Source organism: Erpetoichthys calabaricus (genome assembly GCF_900747795.2).
Source record: "Erpetoichthys calabaricus chromosome 1 unlocalized genomic scaffold, fErpCal1.3 SUPER_1_unloc_25, whole genome shotgun sequence".
NCBI lineage: Eukaryota > Metazoa > Chordata > Cladistia > Polypteriformes > Polypteridae > Erpetoichthys > Erpetoichthys calabaricus.
Genome location: NW_026261591.1, coordinates 631,825 through 654,211, shown reverse-complemented (window position 1 = coordinate 654,211; position 22,387 = coordinate 631,825). Strand labels below are relative to the sequence as shown.

At 40.2% G+C, this 22,387-nt stretch overlaps 1 protein-coding gene across 1 annotated transcript; it reads right to left on the bottom strand.

Moving 5' to 3' along the window:
• Positions 1–696: 696 nt before the first annotated feature.
• LOC127526402 (uncharacterized) lies at positions 697–19,537 on the bottom strand. Its single transcript, XM_051921823.1, has 10 exons — positions 18,474–19,537; positions 17,891–18,046; positions 17,685–17,777; positions 16,632–16,889; positions 14,967–15,072; positions 8,959–9,063; positions 4,438–4,542; positions 1,424–1,609; positions 1,179–1,330; positions 697–774 (listed from the first exon to the last, which is right to left on the bottom strand). Exons 1-10 carry the CDS (start codon positions 19,518–19,520, stop codon positions 697–699), a joined length of 2,286 nt encoding a protein of 761 aa, XP_051777783.1. The 5' UTR covers positions 19,521–19,537.
• Between the last annotated feature and the right edge of the window lie 2,850 nt (positions 19,538–22,387).

Sequence of the window (22,387 nt, the reverse complement as noted above, 5' to 3'; positions counted from 1 at the left end):
AAAAGGAGTCTTCTTACCTCTTGGATTTTAAAGGCTCGCCATCCATCCTGGTAATGTTGTCTTCTTTGATGATATAATTTTGGCCAATCCAAAAAAATTTTAGATCACCTCCAATGATTTCAGATTGAGTATTTAAAAATTCCTGATAAGAAAACATGGAATTAAGATGTTGATGAACAGTTGAACTTGCACGTGTCTGTATTGTATTGAAATGTCTTCTCTTAGTCACATTTAATCAAAAGATTAAAATAAAACACATTTTATCTCCTTTTTTGCTTTAACATATACTGACCCGAGTTTCCCCATATAAATGCAATGAACAGACAAAACTCTCATCGTGTCACCTGCTTTGATAATAAACAGAGCTATGGTGTCACTTCTTGTGTCACATGAGCAGTTGGCAGTGATGTCCAACACAAATAATGTGTCAGTGTGCTAACAGAGATACTGGATACTAAATACGACATCCCTGAGGAAAACTCACAAAAACCCCAGCCCCCCAATGAATATCAGCCAATGACAGAGTCTGTAGACTTTTGTACTGATTTGGGTCTTAACAAGGGCCTATCACCTCAGAAGTTCAGTTCAGTAGCATTCTGTGATTTATTTGGAGCAATGTAATGGTCACATGTTGATTTTTCATGGAAAAATGATGAGCAAATCTTAAATTGTGTTATATCCTATTTGTCTAGTGCATCACCAATGACCGTTTTGTCCATTACAAGACCAGAAATGCATGTAAACGTAATGCACAAATGGTAACTCTAAGAGCTCCTGCAACCAAAACAGAAGAAACAGCAATCTAGGATTCACAGCACGTCTGATGACGTCAGTTATAGTGAATGAAGAAAGATGGAAAGAGTCCTCTGACAGAATCTTTACTTTCTCACATACGTAGTTGGCACAAAACAAAGGGTCATTGAGACTTTATATAAAATGACAGTCAGTCACCCTGGGCCTTAGAAATGCATTGACATAATCTTCAGATCAATTGGAGGAATCTCCTAAAGAAAGACATTCCTGCTTTAATAACATACTGACCTGACTCAACTTCAGCTTAGGTTTTACTGGGATTGTTCTTCTAATGCACTTTCAAAGCTTTTTTTCCTGACTGTTTAACTTACAGTGTGTAGTTTTTCAAGATAGTCATCTTAAATCCACCTGCATAAATGACATACCCACTCCTCTGAGTTTTCTATATTCACTAGTTGTCCACCCTTTGTCAGGCACCAATCATGGCTCTCATGCCAGGTCTTTGTCTTAGTGGAGATGAAGTAACACTTGGAACCGAAGGGGATCCAGTCCAGTTTACATAAAATGCAAGTGTTTTCTGTGGAAAACAAAATAAAAAGAGCAAATGACAAATGAGGGATTAGATGACCATGGAGCCCACTGTCTACTCGTCCTGTTGCAAAGCACTCACCATGAGATGTGTTTGTACCATCACAGTAGTATTCCTGCAGCTTACTGAACTCTTTGGTCAGTTCTTCATGCTTCTTATTCAGAGTTGTGTACTGAGACTGTAGGGCACTGTTGTTACTGGTCAAGTTGTAATTTGCAATTCTTAACTCTTCCAGTTCTTGCTCCTTGTGATTTAATTTTATGAAATCTGAGGAAAACAAGTCATTTCATACAACATGTAATCATCTTTTACACTTGAGTTAAGAATGCTTTCAGTTTTGGGTTGTTAAAGAACCACTTGCCATGTTTTCTGCTTGTCTTACTCCATCAGAGTTTGTAACATCAGATTGACGATTGTGCCTTACTAGTTTTCAGTGTGAAACAGTGAAAAATCGGTATGAACAAGCTGAGATACACTTTTTTTGTAACTTGTGTTAAGGCTCAACATCCAGGGCTCTCATCTGACTTCAAACACTCCAGATGACCCCCTAGTAGGTTGTAACAACATGTTTATCGACTAAGCAATATGCAGCAGCAATATAAAGACAAATAACTGTTGAAGTGAAGTCAGTGGACAGTAGGCTCAAATGAAATAATGCACTGGTGAGACCACATCTGAAGTGTTGTGTGCAGTTCTGGTCATCGCAGTACAAGAAAGACATAGCAGCACATGAAGCTGTGCAAAGAAGAGCAGCCAGGTGCATCATGGGACTGAAGGACATGTCGTAGTGTGACAGGCACAGAGAGTTAAACCTGTTTAGTCTGAGCAGAGGACATCATGTGGGGACCTCATCTGGGTTTGTAAAATCCTCCAAGGCATTGATAAAGTAAATCCAACAGAATTCAGAAGAGTGAATCACATACTCGAAGACATCGGGGGAAATTAAGGGGACGTGCATTTAAAACTGAAGCCAGGAAGTTCTTCTTTACACAAAGAGTTGTGGGACTCTGAAACAACATCTGAGACATGAAATTAAAGCAGAAACCTCAACAACCTTTAAAAAAATCAGGATGAGATGTCTGGACAGCTTAGCTATTAACTAAACAAACGGGCCTGGTGGACTGAAGGGTCTCCTCTCGTTTGTCAAATTTCTTATGTTTCTATTCCTGCAATTTCTCTCTACTGTCTTCATCTTTAACATTAGTGACATCTACTGAGAGACAAGTTAAAGAGGCCAGTCAAGCATTTTGTGTAATGCTTATTTTTGTTATTGTTTCTTCAAAGCAATAAATGGTAATTCAGTGCACATTACATGATAAATACATAAAATGACATAACAACACAGAGAAATGCACTCATCTGCGAGTCTCCACAGGTCTTTACAAGTACAACATAAATTGGGCTGGAGGAGGCGGTAATGCGGACACCGGACGACAGCAGTTTAAAGAGAGGGAATGGAGTCAGGAGACGGCACAGACAGATAACAGTAAGACAAATATTTAAATAAGAGAAGAATGGGAAAAGTGGGTTGTTGATTGCTTTTATTTTTATATATATAATTTTTTGACCTTCTGTAAAATTTCTCCCTGGAGACAAATAAAGTATCATCTAATCCATTATTCTAAAAGACCTTTCATGTTAACTAAAGTTAAATATACAGTGATTACTGCCACTGTTTAATGTAAGACCACAGCATAGCGTCACAGAAATAAACACAGCATATCTCATAAAAGAGAAGTTTCAGATACTAAATTAGGATTATCTCACAGACATAATACAGCATTGTAGCTCTTAGCTAACTGCCCTGAAGATGGAGGTGCTGGATGCCTGATTGACACTGACCTGACACACAGAGACACAGGCTCTGGATCCACAGGTTTCAAGAAGGTCTGCACTTCATCCATCAAGGCTGGGAAGATTCCAAAATGCAGAGGACCACATAAACATGAGTCCCAGGCAGAAGATGAGGATTACTTTTGGTGGATCGCTGGGAGAAAGCATGTCAGTATGGAGAACGATCAGCGATCCTAGCTGTGCTACACGATGAGAATGGCACAAGAGGAGCGGCTCTTAAGAGTGGGAATGTGCAGTCATAAATGTTAGGCTTCCTGAGCTGTGGGGGGAGATTATTACTTTAACAAACCCGATGTGGGGCTTAACTGCTAATTATGATGTGTGTTAGCCTCTACATCTTAATATGTATAACGGCATATTTAACATGAGAGTGGTTTTAAATATTAGCTGGTCACACGCACCTGCTTTATAACTAATTTATGAAGGTTTATGCTACAGTTAAAATGTAGAAATGGTAAAATATCTTTGCCATTAATGTCATTCCTTGGTTAATTTATGATATTAGGAGCCATGTATGCTTGTCAGAGGATCACCTTCCAGGTTTATCGGAGGTAAGCGATACCACTGCAGGGCGTCACCCACTGAAGTAAGAAGATGCCCCCTGAGGACAATTGATGCTGCCCCCTAATGGCTGGAGGACTATAAAAGAGTGGGCACCCAAGAGAATGGCGTCTCATATTGGATCAGAACTGTGAGCAGCATGGAGCTCCTAAAAACGAACCACACTACTGAGCTGAGCTGAGGGGGCGCTGTGGCTGACAGTCTTGTCCTTTTCATTCACCAAAGTACAGAGAAAACACCCAATGACTCTGCCCCTTCCAGTCCCTGGGCTCTAAGAACTTGACATCCCTGAAGGAAGTGTCACATCTATCCAGAGTGACCAGAGCTAAGGAGCTCCATGACCTGCAGAAGGCAGACTAGAAAGTCTGATTAATACCGGCCACTTTATTACTGTGGCAATAGTTTTGTTTCCTTTTACACCATCGAGAGTTTGTGTTTGGACTTAGAAGTAAACAGGGATGGCTGGGTTGGCACCCCAGTTCATCTTCCTTTGCGACTCTTATTACTTCAGTTGACCCCACTATGTACACTGAATTACAGCCACATGATTAGTTGTTTTGTGGTAATGAGCAAGTCCTCCTAATTAAGGGGCCAATGACTGCACATACAGTATAAGAAATACACAAAGCACTTACATTTCCTTCACTTTTCAAAGCCTTATCAGTATGGATGATACTTACAGTAAATAGAAAAGAATATGGGGGCGGCCACTAGGAGAAGAGAGAAGATCAACAGCACCATCCGCAGGTTGACTTTCTTTTCTGCTCTAACTTGAGGCACTGAAGCTGCAAGAAGAACAAGGTGGAGTGAGATGAGAGAATGAAGAGCACATGAACTACCTGATGTAGGACAAAGTGGGCATTGCCCATTATTCTAGGCTTTAGTGGCCCACCAGGCCTGTTGAGGTGGCAAATTTAATAGACATCCAGCTGTGCCGTCTCCCCTTACATCACAACATAAGTGAATGATCCCCACCAGAATCTGCCTGTAGTTCTTCTGATGATGAGCTCAACAAAGAGCAAAGAGCTGTAATTCAAGGAATGAGAACTGGGACAGACAGAATAACTTGACTATAAGTAGCTCCTGATTTTGTAACTAGAGGTGACTTTAAACCAATCATGAGATGACAGAATTCCTTTTTAAAAACGAGCTGCACCCACGTATTCTGTCATAGAGGCGCACACATTCACTGATCTCCAGGGGCTATTCTGAGGGGACCCAGGACACCCACTCTCCAAAATCTCTACAGTGTCTCACTTAAAGTTAAAAACTGTGAACTGACAGCCACTTTTATCTTTGTGGATCTGAAACCACACCACCTGGTCCTTTAGAACAGGTCACCCACCTGAAACTAAGCATCTTCAGGCCTGGCTAGTACTTGGATGGGAGACCATCTAGGAAGAGCTTGGGTTGTTACTGAAAATGGTGTTGGTGAAGCCAGCAGGGGGCGCTTAACACCCTGTGGTCTGTGTGTGTATCCCTAAGCCCCAGAGCAGTGACGGGAACAATGTTCTGTAAAAATGGTGCTATCCTTCGAATGAGACATAAAACCAAGGTCCTAACTCACTGGGGTCATCAAAGACCCTGAGCATCCTTCATAAAGAGAGGAGTGTATCCCGATGTCCAGGCTAAATTGCTCTCTGCAGTCCTATCATTGTGGCCCCCTAATCATCCACTGTTTCTAATTGGCTCTTTGTCTCTCACCCCTTCACCACCTAACAGCTAATGTGTGGTAAGTGTAGTGCTGCAAAAATGGCTGCCGTCATATCATCCAGGTGGCTGCTGCAAATTAGTTTGACTTAGAGTATCACTATGTAAAGCTCTTTTGAGTAGTGAGAAAAGCACTATGTATATTGTAAAAAAAATGAATTATTATTATTATTATTATTAATGTCTTAGCCAAGCCAGACTGTGGTCCAGTGGACTAAAAACATTAAAAAGTAGCCATTACTTCAAGAAGGGAATTTCAGTATCTAAGCTCGTGTACCACAAACAGTAACGCTCTTCTCTATGAAGCTGCACACGACACACCAAAGGGCCTAACAGCAGAAAGGACGATGAGAAAGCAGCACCACAGAACACCACAAATGAAGGACCCTGACCAAAAACAAAGAATGGACGCCAACCCAAGAAGAATCCTTCACATGAACCCGGGGCAACAACAAAACAACAACTCCACACAACATCAGACATCATCCATAAAGACTTGGCATCGTTAAACTATTTATGTTTGCCAAGATAAATTATAACTCGAGCTACCAGTAAACAGCCAGCCTCTCTGTCTTATATCTGTTCGTCTGTCTAGTCTGGCTGGGTCCTGTCATATTGATCACCATACTTTATAAATACAGTTATCATATTTCTATAATCCTTGTGTTCATCGATACTTTCATTATTCTGTTTCTTTAAATGAGTGGGCTTCATTTAAATTGATATAACAGTCACAGACCCTCATCCTACGACAGAGGAAGGTAAGATAAATAAAGAAGATGCCTTCCCAAATGATTTGATCAATTGCTGAGTTAAATCTCTCCTCCTTCCCACATTATTCTGCTTGTCCCTGGCTGGTCAGTTAAAGTTCATTTTCCTTTCCTACACTGGTGTCCCACCATCAAAGGGGCCATTAACTGGTCTCCCCTTCATTCCCACTTGCTGTTGTCACATCGACATTCCTGTTCTGTCTCCTCATATCCGTGTTTTCTTGTCCATGATGACCACGTCCAGATCTCAGCACAGGCTCACCTGATTATTATCATCACAACATCAGCTTACTTGTCACGTGTTTGCATTTCATGGAGAAGAACTTACTTGTTAACCTTCATAAATGTGGCTACAGTCTACAATCTGGAGAAAAACTAAACCTGCTGATGGATTTTTATTTAACTTTTACTTTTTATTAATTTATAGGACTGTTTTTTTCTTAATTTTACCTTAACAGCTGACAATGCCTGATATTGTGAAACTGCCAGAATAACATTTTGAAATACGTTTCCTCTCTTTCTCTTTTTCTCTCTCTCAGAACAGATAGCTGACAGATCGGACTCTCTGTGTTTTAGGGTCAGACGTGGCATACTGTGCTCTGATGGCTGTCAAGTTTAATTCTCAGCGCTGACAATGCTCACTCTCTCCCTCATACTCATCACTCATAGCCACAGATGCTGTTTTGTGCTGCTCTCCACCGAAGGTGCCAATAATGGTGGACTGGCATTACCTTAAGGCCTAACTGGACTGGAAGCCATATGGGAAAGATTTGGATGGACAGGCGTCCCGGACACTTTGGTTGCAGGTACCTTTCCTGGCCAGAAAAATGCAATGGAAGGATAGTGCAAGACTGTCTCTAGGGACCATCTGTTCCCCAGGTTCGCCAGGTAGGAGCATCCCTCAGACTGAGCTACAATCTATACACCCGCAGGGCACCTTGGGAATTGTAGTCCTGATGGTCAGCCCTGTCAGGGTGTGTGGATGCCACCAGAGAGGGAGCTGAGGGGAGAGGATTCACACTCCGTAAGGAGGACTCACTTGACCCAGAAGTGCTTCCAGGGTGTAATCGTGTGGCACCAGAAGTACTCCTGGGTTTGGCATTAAACAAGCCAGTAGACCTCATCCAGGAAAGTTGGACAAGGCTGGAGGAGAGTAGAGGAGAATTATTATTGAAATCGTGTTTATCAAAACTTTTTTGGGAGAAGCAATCTGAAAAGGTTTAATAAAATTCACTTTATCTGAACCTTGGACTGTGTTATGTGCACCTGTGTCTGGAGTGTGGGACACCTCCTGTTGGTCACACCGCACACCTCTTTCATTCTCTCACACTGCTTGCTGTTCTTGCGTGGTGTCTATTCAAGTTTAGGTGCCTCCTAACCTTTGACATTATATATTAGTTTCTCTGTGGTTTTCCTACAGAACTCCTAGGTGGGACCCAAACAATAGTTTAAGGCCAGGCAAATCCCCCATAAGTCTGCCCCTGCCCATGATACATGGCATCTGAAAAGTAGACACTCATGTTAGATATGAAATACGCCCATTGCAGTCGTCCAATGAGAGCAATACCCTTTGGGGCAGCTGGGAAATGAAGTCCATCAAGTTGTTGCACTGCTACATCCTTCTACCATTAGCCATCGTCTGTCTTTCGTATAACCAACAGTACCACTCAAAGATGAGTTGACATCTCTAAAATCTTTTGCCAGAACAACACATTCATTCATCTTATGCTTGTAACCTCAAACTGACTTCTTGACAAACTCTGAAGGACGCGCTCAGGTTCCTATAAACAGGCATTAACCTGCACCTCAAAGCGATCTGTGATGCTATTACCAGGAGCTACACCTTTACTTGAAAACATCTCTCACGCTCTCTCTTTGTGGATTTGAAGTTCTTGAGTCTGGACATGTTCTAAAACTCCATCTGAACGTGAAGGAGGACCACAAGCTCTAACCTCAGCTCTTCACTTCTTGTCCAGTGTGCATGTGCCTGAACGCAGTCTGGATAGGATTTATTCTTGAAATGTATCTCTTGTGAAGACATCAGTCACATAAGAGTCACACTATTCCTTATGAAATTGTTGAGGAAACAGCAAAGAGGCTTTGATCAAAGTGAACTGAGGCAGAGCCCACCAAACACTGACCACTGGAGAGAGAAAAGACATGACATCACTAAATGAATACGCTCAAGGTGGAGTTACTCACTTGAACCTGGCGTGACAGTAACACCTACCACACAATATGGGGCACCTCCATAAATTACTGATATCACGGAAACTGCTTCTGTTAAATTAGCACTCTGATCAGCCGACCAAAACTTGGCTTTCTCAGATTTAGTCACCAGTGTGGAACACGAAGAGGGAGAGCTGTGACGGGTTCACTCTTAGCCTTTAAAAGCGTTTGTCTAAATTAATAAACAAGAGCACAACTGTGTCTTACAGCAAGAAAGAGCGAGGAGACTGTTCATCTACATGAAGGTTAAAAAATAAAAATCCTCAATTCACAGAGAGAGAGGGGACAAATAAACTGGGAATCTCACTGAAATGGCTCACAGCGAGAAGGTGAAGCACACAATTCATTCATTAACATCAGCACATCCATTCTTCTTCCATACACTTTAAAGATTTTCAAAACACCATCATAAATAAAAGTACTAATTTGCCTTCCCTTGACAAAATATTCATTTTCTTCATTTGAAGTATAAAGTAGGTCTACAGAGCCCACCTGTGTCGCCATCTGCTCCACTGACATGTGGTGACTCTTCTATGGTACACAAGTCGTCAGCGTGTTTCTTAGACAGTCGGTAAATTTCAGTCATCATTATGAACGCTGCAGAAAGACAGAAAGAGAAAGAAGTTCCATTTATTTCTAACCCAGCATTCAGTTGTTTTTCTGAAATCTTCTTACTTCAGGCAGATCAGCTAAGCAGAGATCACCAAATACACACAAAGCTCGAGTAGGAGCTGAAAAATGAAATTGTAAAAAGCCTTGTGCCTTTCCAAAAAACAAGAGCTCATGATTTGTTGTGTAAGAAATGAGTGAAGTGTTACCAAGGTGCCAATAAGATGAACCTACCACACTGATCACTGCAATGAAGCCGCTCGGAGGCCGACACGCCTGTTTATCTTGTAATTCTGCTACAAGACGTGCCCGCTGGGCCCACTGTGCCAGTGACTGAAGTTGTTCATTACTGACCAGTGCAACTCACACAGATATTCAGACTTGGAAATAAGGAGCCGTCCAGGATGATGATGTAAAGGTTTTCTAACAGATTACATAGTACGGAAGCTGGTTGAAAACAAACGGGGATTGGTTAAATAAAAGCTTCAAATACTTAGATGTTAATTCGCAGAGAAGTCGCACAATTGACGATAGAGCGCAAGCGAGAGACTGAGAGTTGTCAAGAAGAGAGACTGAGAGGATGGAAAATCACACCGAGAAACAGCCAGCTAGCTGATGAGAGAGGGCAGCACGGTCAGGGGTCTCATGTGAAGCGAAGGATCGGCGCTTGAGGGACGGATCACTCCGACTGATGATGTGAAAGAGTGGGTTCGATCATGGAGGAATCCGCCCTGGGGATCCGAGGGACGACTGCGTGTGCGAGAAGGGAGACCGGAGGTAGTGAAGGGAAAATGAAGCCTCGTGAAGCTTTGAGGCTTTCTTTCAATTTGTGCTGAAAACGAGTCGAAGCTTTGAAGCCTCGGCTTCAGTATGAGCAGCGACATCTGGTGGTTAACTGAGGTTAAGGCAAGCAATCGAAAGCGCAAGTGCAGCAGCACTCTTTGTTTCAGTCTCACGTCACCTGTAAAAGGTCAGAAAAGTCCGTTCATTTTATTCTGCTAAGGTCCTTGTCCATTTATACTATTTAACTTTTCAACGCCGTTTTCCGCCGTTAGTCGCCATCTGTCGCAAAAGCTCTCCAAATCTCTCTCTCCTCACAACCCCACATTGTTGAATGAGAATATACAGGCTGTCTTGTTAATTCAGCGCCACAGCTGTCAAACCAATAAAGCGCGCTGTGGGTCACGTGACAGCGGTGTTTCGTCACAAGCTCCGACACAGAGATTCGACTCGCTACACTTCAGATTGACACAAACTTCGGCGCTTCGGTATGATTTTCTCATCTCTAACAGGAGGACAACCGACCCCGAGTGGTCTGGTAGACGCTGGCGGAGGCAACCAAGGCGGGGGGTCGGTAGTTTGAGGACCGTGGCGGTTGAAGTCTCTCAGCTGAGCAAGCCTTGGGTGAGCTGGACAGACTGGGAAGGATCTGTGCTTGGCTGGTGTGACCCCAATGCCTGCTGCAGGATTTTAATCTCATTTTAGCCTTGTTTTAGCCGTTTGAGATTTTTATCTTTTTATGGAATATTTATGTACGGACATTTCTGATTTATGGAGATTTTAGTTGAACACTGTTTCGTTTTGACTTTTTTTGTTAATAAAAGTACCATCCCCTTGCTCAGGCTGATTTGTCCCCCTAGAGCAGCGCATCTGGTTACATTGCTGACGGTGTTGGGTTCGAGGGCTCCTGAAAGGGAAGAGGGAGCGTGGAGCAGGACCAGCATCGTCACAGTCGGACAGTATCTTACGGGACGCATGGACAATCTCTGGACGGGGGGCCAGCTTATTACTAGCACTGTGCCACCGCGCCCCCATGTTTAATACATCCATTCAGGGCCGCCGTAAACTGAGGGCGAGCGGTGCGTTTGCTCCGGGGACCCCGAATGAAAGGGCTCTATCTACTAACGTCGCTAAGTAAAAATTTCTTATTATTGGATGAAAGTATTAATTGGAAAAATATTTCATCTAAATAAATTTTTAGACTTTATAAAAATTGTCAATGGAAAAATAAGGATGGTTTAAATTATCATCATATTGCCCAGTAGCTTCTTCTTTATAAAATCTTTTGCATTTCGCCTAAAGTGCTGCGCGAGTAAGCGACGACGACATCGCCTGTTTCCAGAAGGCACCAAATATTATTTTTCTGAGATATTGCAAAGTTTTATGTTTAATGTTATGACCAATCTTTGTATTTCGTATCACTATAGTGTTTTAAAATCATTACTAAAATTGAATTATTGAAACTTTTTTGATTATCAGGGAAACGTTTATCACGTTTATTCATTTAAATCCGCCGCCTCCACCGGACAGTAACAAGTAAAACTAGTGAATCACAACACACCGCCGATCCTGCCGTTCAGCTTATTAGTCGTCACGCCGTCGCTGTCATAAGCCGTTATGTGCTGGCGAACTACATGGAGATGCCCAGGATCACAATTAGTAGTTTATATGTGCGGCCGAAGAGATTAGTTTTGGGTCATTTGTTTGAACTTACATCTAATAGTTTTATACATTTCGTTATCTCAAACGTACAAATAATACGAATATTCGTTTTCAAATGTTTTAAAAGCCATAAAATAGTAAGTGTAAGTTCATCAGATATTCCAAAAAATCTTAAAACATTTATAGTGATAATTTCTAGTGTTGTAAGTCATCTCTTTCCTTAGAAAGTAACCGAGAAGTCACATTGAATTTTTAATATATGCTCTTTCAACGCTCAAACGAATATCAATAAATTCTTAAATCGGGTAAAAGGCTGCAGTAAATGAACGGTAGTCTTTTATTGTGATCAATTTTGGAAGCGATGGTCTCATAAGTTTTTTTTTCTTCATTATTTAATTGACGGGTTAACGAATACTCATAAAAGACATTAAAAAATTAACGCCGGTCTCAGTCGAGATAAAGACAGAAATAGAACATATGAAAATGTGGAGCACAGAAAAGAGCCGAAAAAAGAAAACAAATAAGTATAGTAATGTGGTTTATTAAAATTAAAAAAAAAAACAAACTATAAAATGAAAAGGAACCTGCGGTGGGCTGGCACCCTGCCCAGGATTGGTTCCTGCCTTGTGCCCTGTGTTGGCTGGGATTGGCTCCAGCAGACCCCCGTGACCCTGTGTTCGGATTCAGCGGGTTGGAAAATGGATGGATGGATGGATGAAAAGGAACATGGACTGCGCTCCCGGCCCGGTCTGGACCTGATTCGGAGTCTGATGAAGAAGACATTGAAGTTCGAACAGAGAAAATTTGACCCTCTTCGCTTACACCAGTGGAAGAAACAAGTAAAATGAATGAAGATAGGCCTATTAATGACGATCCCTGGACGTGCGGCCAATAAATATCAGCGACACGTTAAGAGTCTTCTTAGTTTAGAAAAAGCCAAAACCAAATACGTGATGTCAACTTTCCAATTGAATAAAGAAGGAAGAAAATTCCATACATCATTTTACTACAACATGTTACCGAACAGTCAAAATGTGCGTGAAAGTGGTTATTATATCAGTGAAAAATAACAAAGTATATTGTTTTTACTGGTTTTTGTTTCCCAATAATTTATCAAGATTAACTCTTGCTAGTGATGGATTTGTGATTGGAGACATTGAAGTGCACGAATAAAGGAGCAGGAAGCATCTTCGTCCCGTTATCAATCACAAATGCAATTTAACTTGCAAAACAATCACAAAGTCAGCAAACTATTGACAATCTGCAGTAACGTCAAATAAATGCCAAAAAAGAACATTGGCGCAGAATAGTATAGTGTGTTCAATATTTAGGGAATCATAATGCCGCCTTTCGTGGTTCCAGCAATAAATTTATTTACAGAAAATAATAGCAAACTCCTTAGACTTATTGAAATGATAGCCCCATTTGATCCTACTGTGGATGAGCATTTGAGAAGAGTTTGGAATAAGGAAATATCGGATCATTACCCGAGTTGGGAAATTCAGAATTGAATGATCAAAAACCGAACTAAAGGAGCGCACTAAGAAAAGTCAATGTGTTCCGTTCTTTTGGACGCTAACAGATTTCAATCACGAGGAACAGTTAACATTAACAAAATGATGACGTCACAATTGAAGACTATTTCCCTGATTTTCTATCAGTTGTTAAAGTACAGGATCTGATTTAACTGAAGGGCTCAGAGGCCATCTTGCCCATACGGGGTTATCTCTCCGAGACTGCAGGGGACAAGCTGACGATAACGGCGCCAATGTGGCTGTGAAGCACCAAGGAGTGCAAACGAGAATTTGAATGAACATCCTGGGCCTTTTTAGTTCCATGTACGGCACATCGTTTAACTTTATTCTTGAGAGATATGGCCTCGTGTATTCCTATTGCTGTGACTTTCTTTTGAACAATTCAAAGACTTTACGATATTTTCTGCCTCAGTGAACAGATGGTCTGTTTTCGCGAAACATTTGCCGGAATTAATGCTAAAGCCGTTGGCACCAACTAGATGGGAATGTAAATTTCATTCTGTGAAGCCGATTCGTTTTCATTTAATACGTCAGATTTGTAAAACATTGGAAGAAATCAGTGAATCGACCAAAGATCCAAAAATAAGACGCGAGGCCCAATGATTGATTCAATTTGAATTAAATTACGAATTTGTTTTGGCAACAGTTATATGGTAGGAAATACTCGTCGCTGTTAATAAAGTTAGCAAACTTTTAAAAAATATGTTTGCTGATTTAAACACTGCAACAACGCATTTAAAAGGTTTAAACGATTATTTAATTTCATGTAAAAGAGCCTGAGAAGAAATGTTATACTGATTATGTTTTAAGAATCATCGAGCAAGCAACGATGTCAATTGAAGAAACATTTCAGCAATTAAACATACATAGGAATTACTTCGGATTTCTGTACAATATTACAAAATTAAAATTTATGGCCGATGAACAACTTAAAAATATTGCTTGGATTCAGATATTTTATTAACAGATGGAGATAATCGTGATATCAATGGGTTAGAATTATTTAAATAAATGCAATTATTCTAACGTGTTATGAATACACCGACGAACTGTAAACCCCTCGACTGCCTAACTATATTACCAGATGTCAGCGAGTCTTATCACAATTTAGTTAATTATTGTGAATATTATATTATTCCTGTAACGACAGCTACAGCTGAGAGAAGTTTATCGAAGCTGAAAATAATTAAGAATTATCTACAAGCCTGGGACAGGAAAGATTATCAAGTTTAGCACAACTCTCAATAGAAAACGAATTATGTGAATCCATGGGATACGAAGATATAATAAATGACTTCGAGGAAAAGAAAGATCGAAAAATAAATTACAAATAATGTTTAAAAACTCAGTTCATTGTATTGTAGTTTTGTAGTACCTCTTCTTGCATTGTATTTCTTGTATTATAATTTTTCATAATAATAAATTAAAATAAAGTTTTAATTAAATTTTAAGTGTGTCGTTTTCTTAATTCTTATTTAATATAGCATATACAATTCATTTTATTATTCCTATTTTTGTAATACCTCCCTCAAGTCAGATGTCAATTCCTTTTAAATTAAATTAGGACCCCATATCAGGTCTTGCTAACGGCAGTCCTCCATGTTTTAATTCCTCTCCTCATGACAATCCTATTAAGTATTCATCTTAGTATTTCATTCGTTCAGAGAGCTGTAATGTCACGAGTGTCACGTGCACAGAAAGCCCGTTGAACATTTGACGTGCTGCTATAGTTACCGGGGCTGTGAAGATGGCAGTTTGTAACGGCACCAGGTCCATTTACTGTGCAGTATCTACTAGAACAGGAGGTTCAAATGTAACACAAAACTGACAAGCAGCTAAAACACAAACCCTAAAACACTGAACCCCACCACTCAGTGCCCAGCACACCCACTGGTATACGACACACTGGCTCACTGGTGTTTGAAGACTTAACAGCTCTCACGTTATGGTTTGGTTGTTCCTGTTCACCACAGTCAGTCTTCAGGTCCTCGCAGTCAGAGACGTCCGGTGAGGAGTTCAGCTGGAGAGCCCAACAGGAATGAGCAAACCAGAATCTGCTGAGTGTCTTTAAAGACTTTAACCATCGTGTGCCCACGGGCTTCTACATATTGGTGTCCAAGCACAACCTTTCACAGAGTTTGACTCTCCAGATCCTTCAGTTCTACATGAAGAGAGGAGGTGCAGGGTTACAGTGGTCTACGTGGGGGGTCTTTTCACATGGGCTGCCTTGTAAGAAGCCATCAACTGCTTGGTGAGCTGGCCTGTTGGTCACTTTACATGAGTGTACATCAGGGGTGTCAGACTCTGATTTAGAATCACAGACGTACAGCAGCAGCATCCTTAACAGAGAGTTCTAGAATGGCAGAGACCCACCAAATCCCCCAGGGCACTAGAAGGCAGACAGCACAGCAGTGGTCAGACATGCCTGGCACTGTGACGGATGTGAAGATTTTAGTTTTGCTCTTTTGGATTTGTAGTGTAATGTGACAGTCACCTCATTGTCACTTTAATGACAGCCAGTCTCTAGATCAGTAAAAGCAAGAAGGTCACGTGACACCATTAGTCATGAGTCATGTTAGTCACGCTCATTCAGGAAGTGGTCCCCTGAGGCAGAGCAGGTTCTGAGATAATGAAAACATTGAGGAGGTTGTTGACTGCACTACTGACTACATCAACTTCACTCTAAAAACTACTGTTTTGGGCCAACAAAAAAAATTAACGCAACGCTCTGCATCAAGCTTTTTAAGTTACTATAACTTCTGGTTAAAATTACGTAGAACCAACCCATAACATTGAGTAACTGGAAAAGGTTTTTCCTTCAGATCTTAAATTGCTTTTAAGTACCATCAGCTTAAAAAATTATAGGATACACAGAACTTTTTAAATTCACTGCACAGAAAAATTAAGTTGTCCCAACTAATTTATGTTATATTTTTAAAGAATGTTTTAAGTTCTACGTACTTAATTATTAATATATTTTAAAGTTGTGATGGTGTAAAAAGTGAAGTTGGTGTAATTAGTTTTTTCAGCCTATAATTTTCAGCTTTATCAAGTTTAATTATTTATTAAATTATTAAAACTACAGCCACTTAAAGAATGAAAATGTTGCAAAATTTACTTTATTGGAAATATTATGTTGCATTTTTATATATTTCAACAAATAGCCATACTACAGCAGCAAAAATATAGGCCTCAGTGTAATATTCAACTGTCAAATTTGTCAAACCTGACTTCTATTGCAGGATGCAAAAACATTTTGAAAAATATACAGTAGCAACCTCACTATGAAAATAGCAAGTGCTTACAAAGATTATGAGGTACGAACACACAACAGCACCTACTCTGATCTAAGAACATTCTTGGACAAAAGAGCACCATTCTTTGAACACAATATTACAAAACCATAATGAACATGTTTTCAACAGCACATAATCAACAAAAATTTAAAACAAAACCTGAGAATGTTTACAATTGAAACAGCTGTTTATGGATTAAATAATAACATGGGTTTTTAAAAAAAAATGGCAGTGGTTTGAAAGAAAAGTGTTCTTAGAAAATGCTGTACTTGAGATTCATTACTTTCCCACTGGTTTTGAGTCCATCAAGTTCAAGGAACAGTTTCTGAAATACTTCGTATGTACATTTTAGATCCTTGGGATAGCTCAGATTCAGAGCGTATATTAAACCCATGAGCAAAGCACAGCACCTTGGGACATCAATGCCATCCAGGATTTTGGCTCCCTCGATCAGGATGGTTCCAGTGTTTGGATTCTTGTCTTTGATGATGGCAATGTTCAATACTTGCCTGTCAAGGTTTGCTTCAAACTCTTCAATATTCTAGCAGAACAAATGCAAAAGTATATTAAGAGGTTTAGTAAAACAGAATTGTGTTATTACTGCTGACGTTATTTTAACCATTCCAACACACAACCATACACATCTACTTACATGAACTGGCTCAACTTGAGCAGTGAGTAGCATTGCCATCACACAGTAGCTATGGAGACAAATTTAACTCACTTTTTTTGTTTGTTGGGGTCAAAAGTGCCAATATGAAGTATTACAAGAGCACGAAAGCTTACTAGAATCTTCATAGTGGCAAAGATCGTCAGGTATTAATCCACCAAAAAGAAAAGATAGTGTTTGGCAGCCTAATCAGAAACCTGAATATGTTTGGACTAAGCATTAAGTCAATACACTCATCATTTTTTTTCTCATTTACAAATGGGACAATGGTCAAATCCATTGCCAGGATTTAGCAACATGCTGTTGTGGTTATTTCTATTATTTAAAGAAGCCTTCTTGCATATATTGTGTTATCCTCTAGCATTATAATGTGTCATTCTTTAGGAAAGTGAGAATGTTTCAACTATTTGTGATGTCAAATTGTGCCACAGTAGAACTTACTTTTGACTTTCCATTCTTTGGTTGAGGTCTACAGAGAAAAATTTCCTTTTTTAAAATGTCATGTCTTACTTTAGGCGTATCACAGTGAAAGGTATCAAAACAACAAAAATTTAAAAAATAACCACTTTATAAGTGAAACAGGTTTTCAGCAACAATTACAGCCATCTATAGCAGGTTTTTGCCTGGAATATTAAAGTGTAGATTCCACGGTGATAAATTACTTACATTAAACTCCTTGAAGAGGTCCTGTTCCTTTTCTCCAAGGTAGACAACCAGGCAACGAATGGCCACCTCTCTCCGTACTTCAATTGTATTGTTCTAATTGAGTAAAAAGAGAAAAAAGAATAAAATTAAATTCTAATATGACTAATCCAAAAGGGTGACAAGTCAGCAAGCTTAATTTCAAAGACGAGTCTGATTAGTTCTCATACCTCTAGAAGCTGATTCTTAATGTGCCTTATCCTCAATCCTGAAGTTCCTCCCCTCGATGAGACAACATCCATTAATTTGGAGGTGCAAGCATCAAGTTTGGCCATAAATGTAGATTCAAGACTTACAGTGGTTATTCTTTTGAATTCTTCATTTATCTGTATTTTACACAAACAAGTTGTCAGAAAATTAAAGTTAGCAGGCAATTAGCTAAACAACATCTTGATAGTTCAAGAGCAACAACAAAACGCAGCCTAGTGATATTCCAATGACTGTTTACCAGTAATGTACTATGCTGGGCTTTAACTTGAATGTTTTGACTGCTCTTTAGTACCAGGTGCACTCACTCTTGGGAGGTTAACAGATAATTTGACCTTAAACTAGGGAGGCATCCATGCAAAACCTTCAGTATCAGTTGCTGTGTAACTCAAATGTCATTGCCACAGCTAGGACTGGTGTTCTGCTTCTATGTGGAGAACTACTACACTCAGCAGGACTGGAAACACTTTGCAATTAACTGTCTAAAGTATGCCAAGCAAAATTTTGACTTTTAAATAAGTTTTAAATAAGAGTGTACAATCTCACCTGTGTTGCATCAAATAAAGCAGGCCATCGGTCAATGATGTCTTTAATTGCAGGGGCCTGATAAATTATTTCCTGCCTGCGAAGAGAGAAGGTCTTGGCCATTTTCTCTGCAACCACAACGCAATTATCCCTCTTCATCACTTCATGTAAGAGGTCCACTCTTTCCTTCTCCAAACTTCCACTTGTTTCACCTTGAGGATAAGGTGGTAGATAATTTACTTCAGCCTTTTTTGGTTTTTTAACATTTTTGGCAGGAGCTTGCTCATGTGCTGCTTTCCTCTTGAGTGAGTTCACTTCAATTTCAGGACAGCTAAAACCTCTAAGCTTGGATCTGAAATTGTTCATCTTGTATTTCAGTCGTTGTATCCATCCATAGCATCTGTTTAAGGAACCTGGCTCTTTGAGACAGGGATGTTTGTTAATGAGAGCCTCTGCTACCTGACTTATTTGTGCACTTGATGGATATGCAGTGTATTCATAAATACCTTCAGCCACTCTTCCAAGAATATCTGGTAGTATTGTGATGAGGTCTTTGGTGCTGAAAAGGGTCCCATCCTTATGGAACTTTTCATTGCCTAACTGAAGCAGAAGCTCTGTATTGACAGAGAAACGGGGGATTGGAAATTCAGAGGGCCAACCCTTTGATCGTTGCGCTGGGCTTTTTTGTATTATTCTTGGAGAAACTGGCAATGTATCAGTGGAAGAGACAGATGAGCAGGCATCATCAGAAGGTGGAGAAAAGCTATCATTCAAGACTGAGAAGGGGCTGTCCACACTTGATAAGGCCAATGTCACTGTAGGGGTCTCCAACATATACACAACCTTTATAGTGTCCTTATCCTTGATGTCAGATGTTGAAAGTAGTGTGAAATAATTATTACAAAAATCAACATCCATGTAATGCAAGCAAAAATCCTCAGAAATTCCAAATGCAGCTTGGACAGCTGAGTGAAGTTCATTAACTGTCTTAGGGATTCCAGAGGGTAATGCCAGTTTCTGGACATCGTGGTCTGAAAGAATCACTCGGAGATGGGCAGGTTGTGACATCTGTAATGCACAAAATATTTGTTCTTTCAGTAATAATTATTCTTAATGAAAAGTATGGGTGTAATGATACAGGCAGCTCACAGCACTTATTACTCTTTGGGCATGCTCTATGCATAGTTACACAGATTTTACTATTATATTAAGAGTTAATGTAGTGTTTATTCAAGCATTGTTCATGCCTAAAACAGTGCCAGAAGGTCACTTTACAAACTCATTTTGCTTTTTAAATGATATATAGGCTATTAGAATATGAAGGCCAAAGCGCCATTGATTCAGGGATAACTGATCATCTGGACATGGTAGCCTCAGAATGATTCAGCTCTAAAACTTGCAAGACTATTAACTGTTTCGCAAGCAGCAGAATGTCCTCCAATTTCAGCGCCCCATATTCCTGTTATCTCAGCAAGTACACTGGAGTTGGAGACGTTGGCCGTAGGTGTTTTCAGCCACTTATGTAGAGGCAGCTTTAGGAAAGTTTATGATCACGTTGAAAATACCCAGCTTTCAGTAAGAAGCGCCACAGCAGACGAAACCGATTTTGTTGCGGTGAGATGCTGTTATTACAAGACGTCTAGTTTTAATTAAGCTTCATGTGTACGCTGTTATTTGGTTCTGTTTTTATTGTAATAATGTATTAATAGTGGATATCGTCCACTCGATTCTGACAACTAGACCTGCTCCCCTTGCGCCTGCTTGAGTGTGTGTGTGTATGTGTGTGCAAGGGGGAATGGGAACTTCCCGATCTGCGCACTAATTTCCAGGCATGCGCGCTCTACCTCCAAGTAGTGATGGGCGGAGTGAAGCCTCACGAAGCATCAAAACGTTTGAAGCAATTGTGTCGGAAATCGTATCTAAGCTTCGAAGCGTTTGACACTCACCTCTCTAGTGACACATGTCAGAGGGGGACACTTTTACATTTTTTTTGTGCACTGGGTGGTTCCATTAGGCACCCACTGTTGGGACTGGGGGGTGAGAAGTTAAAAGGTTATCTGTACTTATTAATGGTATTAGCTGTCTTGCCAGGGAGTCACTGCTTTGAAGTCTGGCCTTGGTAGAATGTCTGTATTTACCTGGCTTGGAAATATTGGTTCCTAATCAGCATATCTGCACTTATTAATGTTTGGTAACCATACATTTTGTTAACTTTTTTTTTTAATTAAATTTTTTTTTTGTTAAATTTTGTTAACAAATAATTATTGGTACATTTTCCCTCAGTTTATTATTTAAAATTTTAAAGCAGTACTTCACTGCTGCGAAGCACGGGTATTTTGCTAGTATATATATATATATATATATATATATATATATATATATATATAAATAAATTCCAGTCCATGCAAGGGCATCAGCAGCCTTAAAATAATACAAAACTGGACTCTGTTTCAGCCCAGGTTACACGTACAACTCCTCACAAATAAAAATCTCCGGAGTCGTTTTTGGTTCTGAGGAGCCTAACACACTCCTTTACAGCAAGCAACAGCTCTGCAGCCAGGCACTCCTTAGTCTGGCTTGCCTCGCACTACCTAACTCCTATTAATTCTCTCCAAATGATCGTTCCCCCTCTTGTGGCCACAACTGTGCTTATAAAGCCTTTTCCATTACCAGGATCGGCTTACCTAAGCATAGGGAGATACCTTTTAATACCTGCCGGGGAAATCGTACACTTCAAGCACAAATCAAAATATCCAACAACAAAATATACATAATAAAACAATAAACAACAAAAAACATTTATACCTAACCTTGAGGTTACTAATATACAAACTTAAACATTACGGTACACGTACACTACTAATACAACTTGGACTCCTCCTATAGCTTTCGTTTGACCTTCACAGGCACCCGTGTCTGCGTTTAGCGTCTGCGCCACCTTTAAAACACCGGTCGGTAAAAACACGCGAGACTTGCTCCCGAAACATACGGTGAAACCTCTGAAAAAAAACATAACAAACAACCTGATGGTAAGACCATAAATCTTATAAAAGTTAAAAAAAAAAAAAAATTCCTTTTTTTTTCCGTTGTAAACTTGCTGGTATATTGCTCATTGTGGTTCATACGTAAGACTAATTGAAAGACTTGCCCTGTATCTGTCTGTACTATAGTGTATCAGCATCACAGTGAGGCTATAGCATCACTAGCGGGTCCGCGGCTTCATAAAAAAGGGCCAGTTTTAAATCCATAAAGCCATGTCACTCTCCTTGGCGCGATTGCACGACCGCGGTGAGTTAATGAGGTAGTTGGGGCGAGTCGCACCTGCACGTTTGTCTGCGATCGTTGTCAATTACTTCATTGGCTTTCTGAGGCATGTGATTAAGGCGCTAAGCCCACGGAGACAGGTATATATGTGTATATATATATATATATATATATATATATATATATATATATATATATATATGTGTATATATATATATATATATATATATATATATATATATATATGGGTTGGCACAAGAAATCGGGAGAAATCAAAGAAAAGAAGAAAAGTAGGTTAAAAGATGTGAAAGGCAGTCTTAGCAGGAGGATCTGGCCACCTGAAAGGAGGAAGCAGCACGAGCTGGGCCCCGTGAAGGAGTGTTGGCTGTGCTGCTCTATGGCTAGTTCGCCTCACTGAATATTTGTTTGGAGTGTGGCGAGTAAGGCAGGTGCACTCCGGCTTCTGAGGTGAGACCACGTGAGCTCGAAGGAAGAAGGAAGGAGAGCTGACCTTGGACGGTCTGACTGCGGTGTCCGGAGGCGGCCAAGACGGGGTCTGAAGAAAGGAGTTCGTGGCTGCCGAGTCTCCGCAAGCAATGGGTGAGCCGGGGAGAAATAAGAGGAGGTGGGCTGAGATTGGGAGGAGTTAGTCTGCATTTTAATCTCGGATT

What these genes read in the sequence shown, in the direction of transcription:
- LOC127526402 (XM_051921823.1), bottom strand. Translation starts at nt 19,520, where the DNA reads ATGTCACAACCTGCCCATCTCCGAGTGATTCTTTCAGACCACGATGTC. An exon ending in TGGAGCAGATGGCGACACAG is followed by an intron (nt 4,543 to 8,958) that starts GTGGGCTCTGTA and finishes TTCTTCTTGCAG; the next exon opens with CTTCAGTGCCTCAAGTTAGA. An exon ending in CATATTCTTTTCTATTTACT is followed by an intron (nt 1,610 to 4,437) that starts GTAAGTATCATC and finishes TGTTTTCCTCAG; the next exon opens with ATTTCATAAAATTAAATCAC.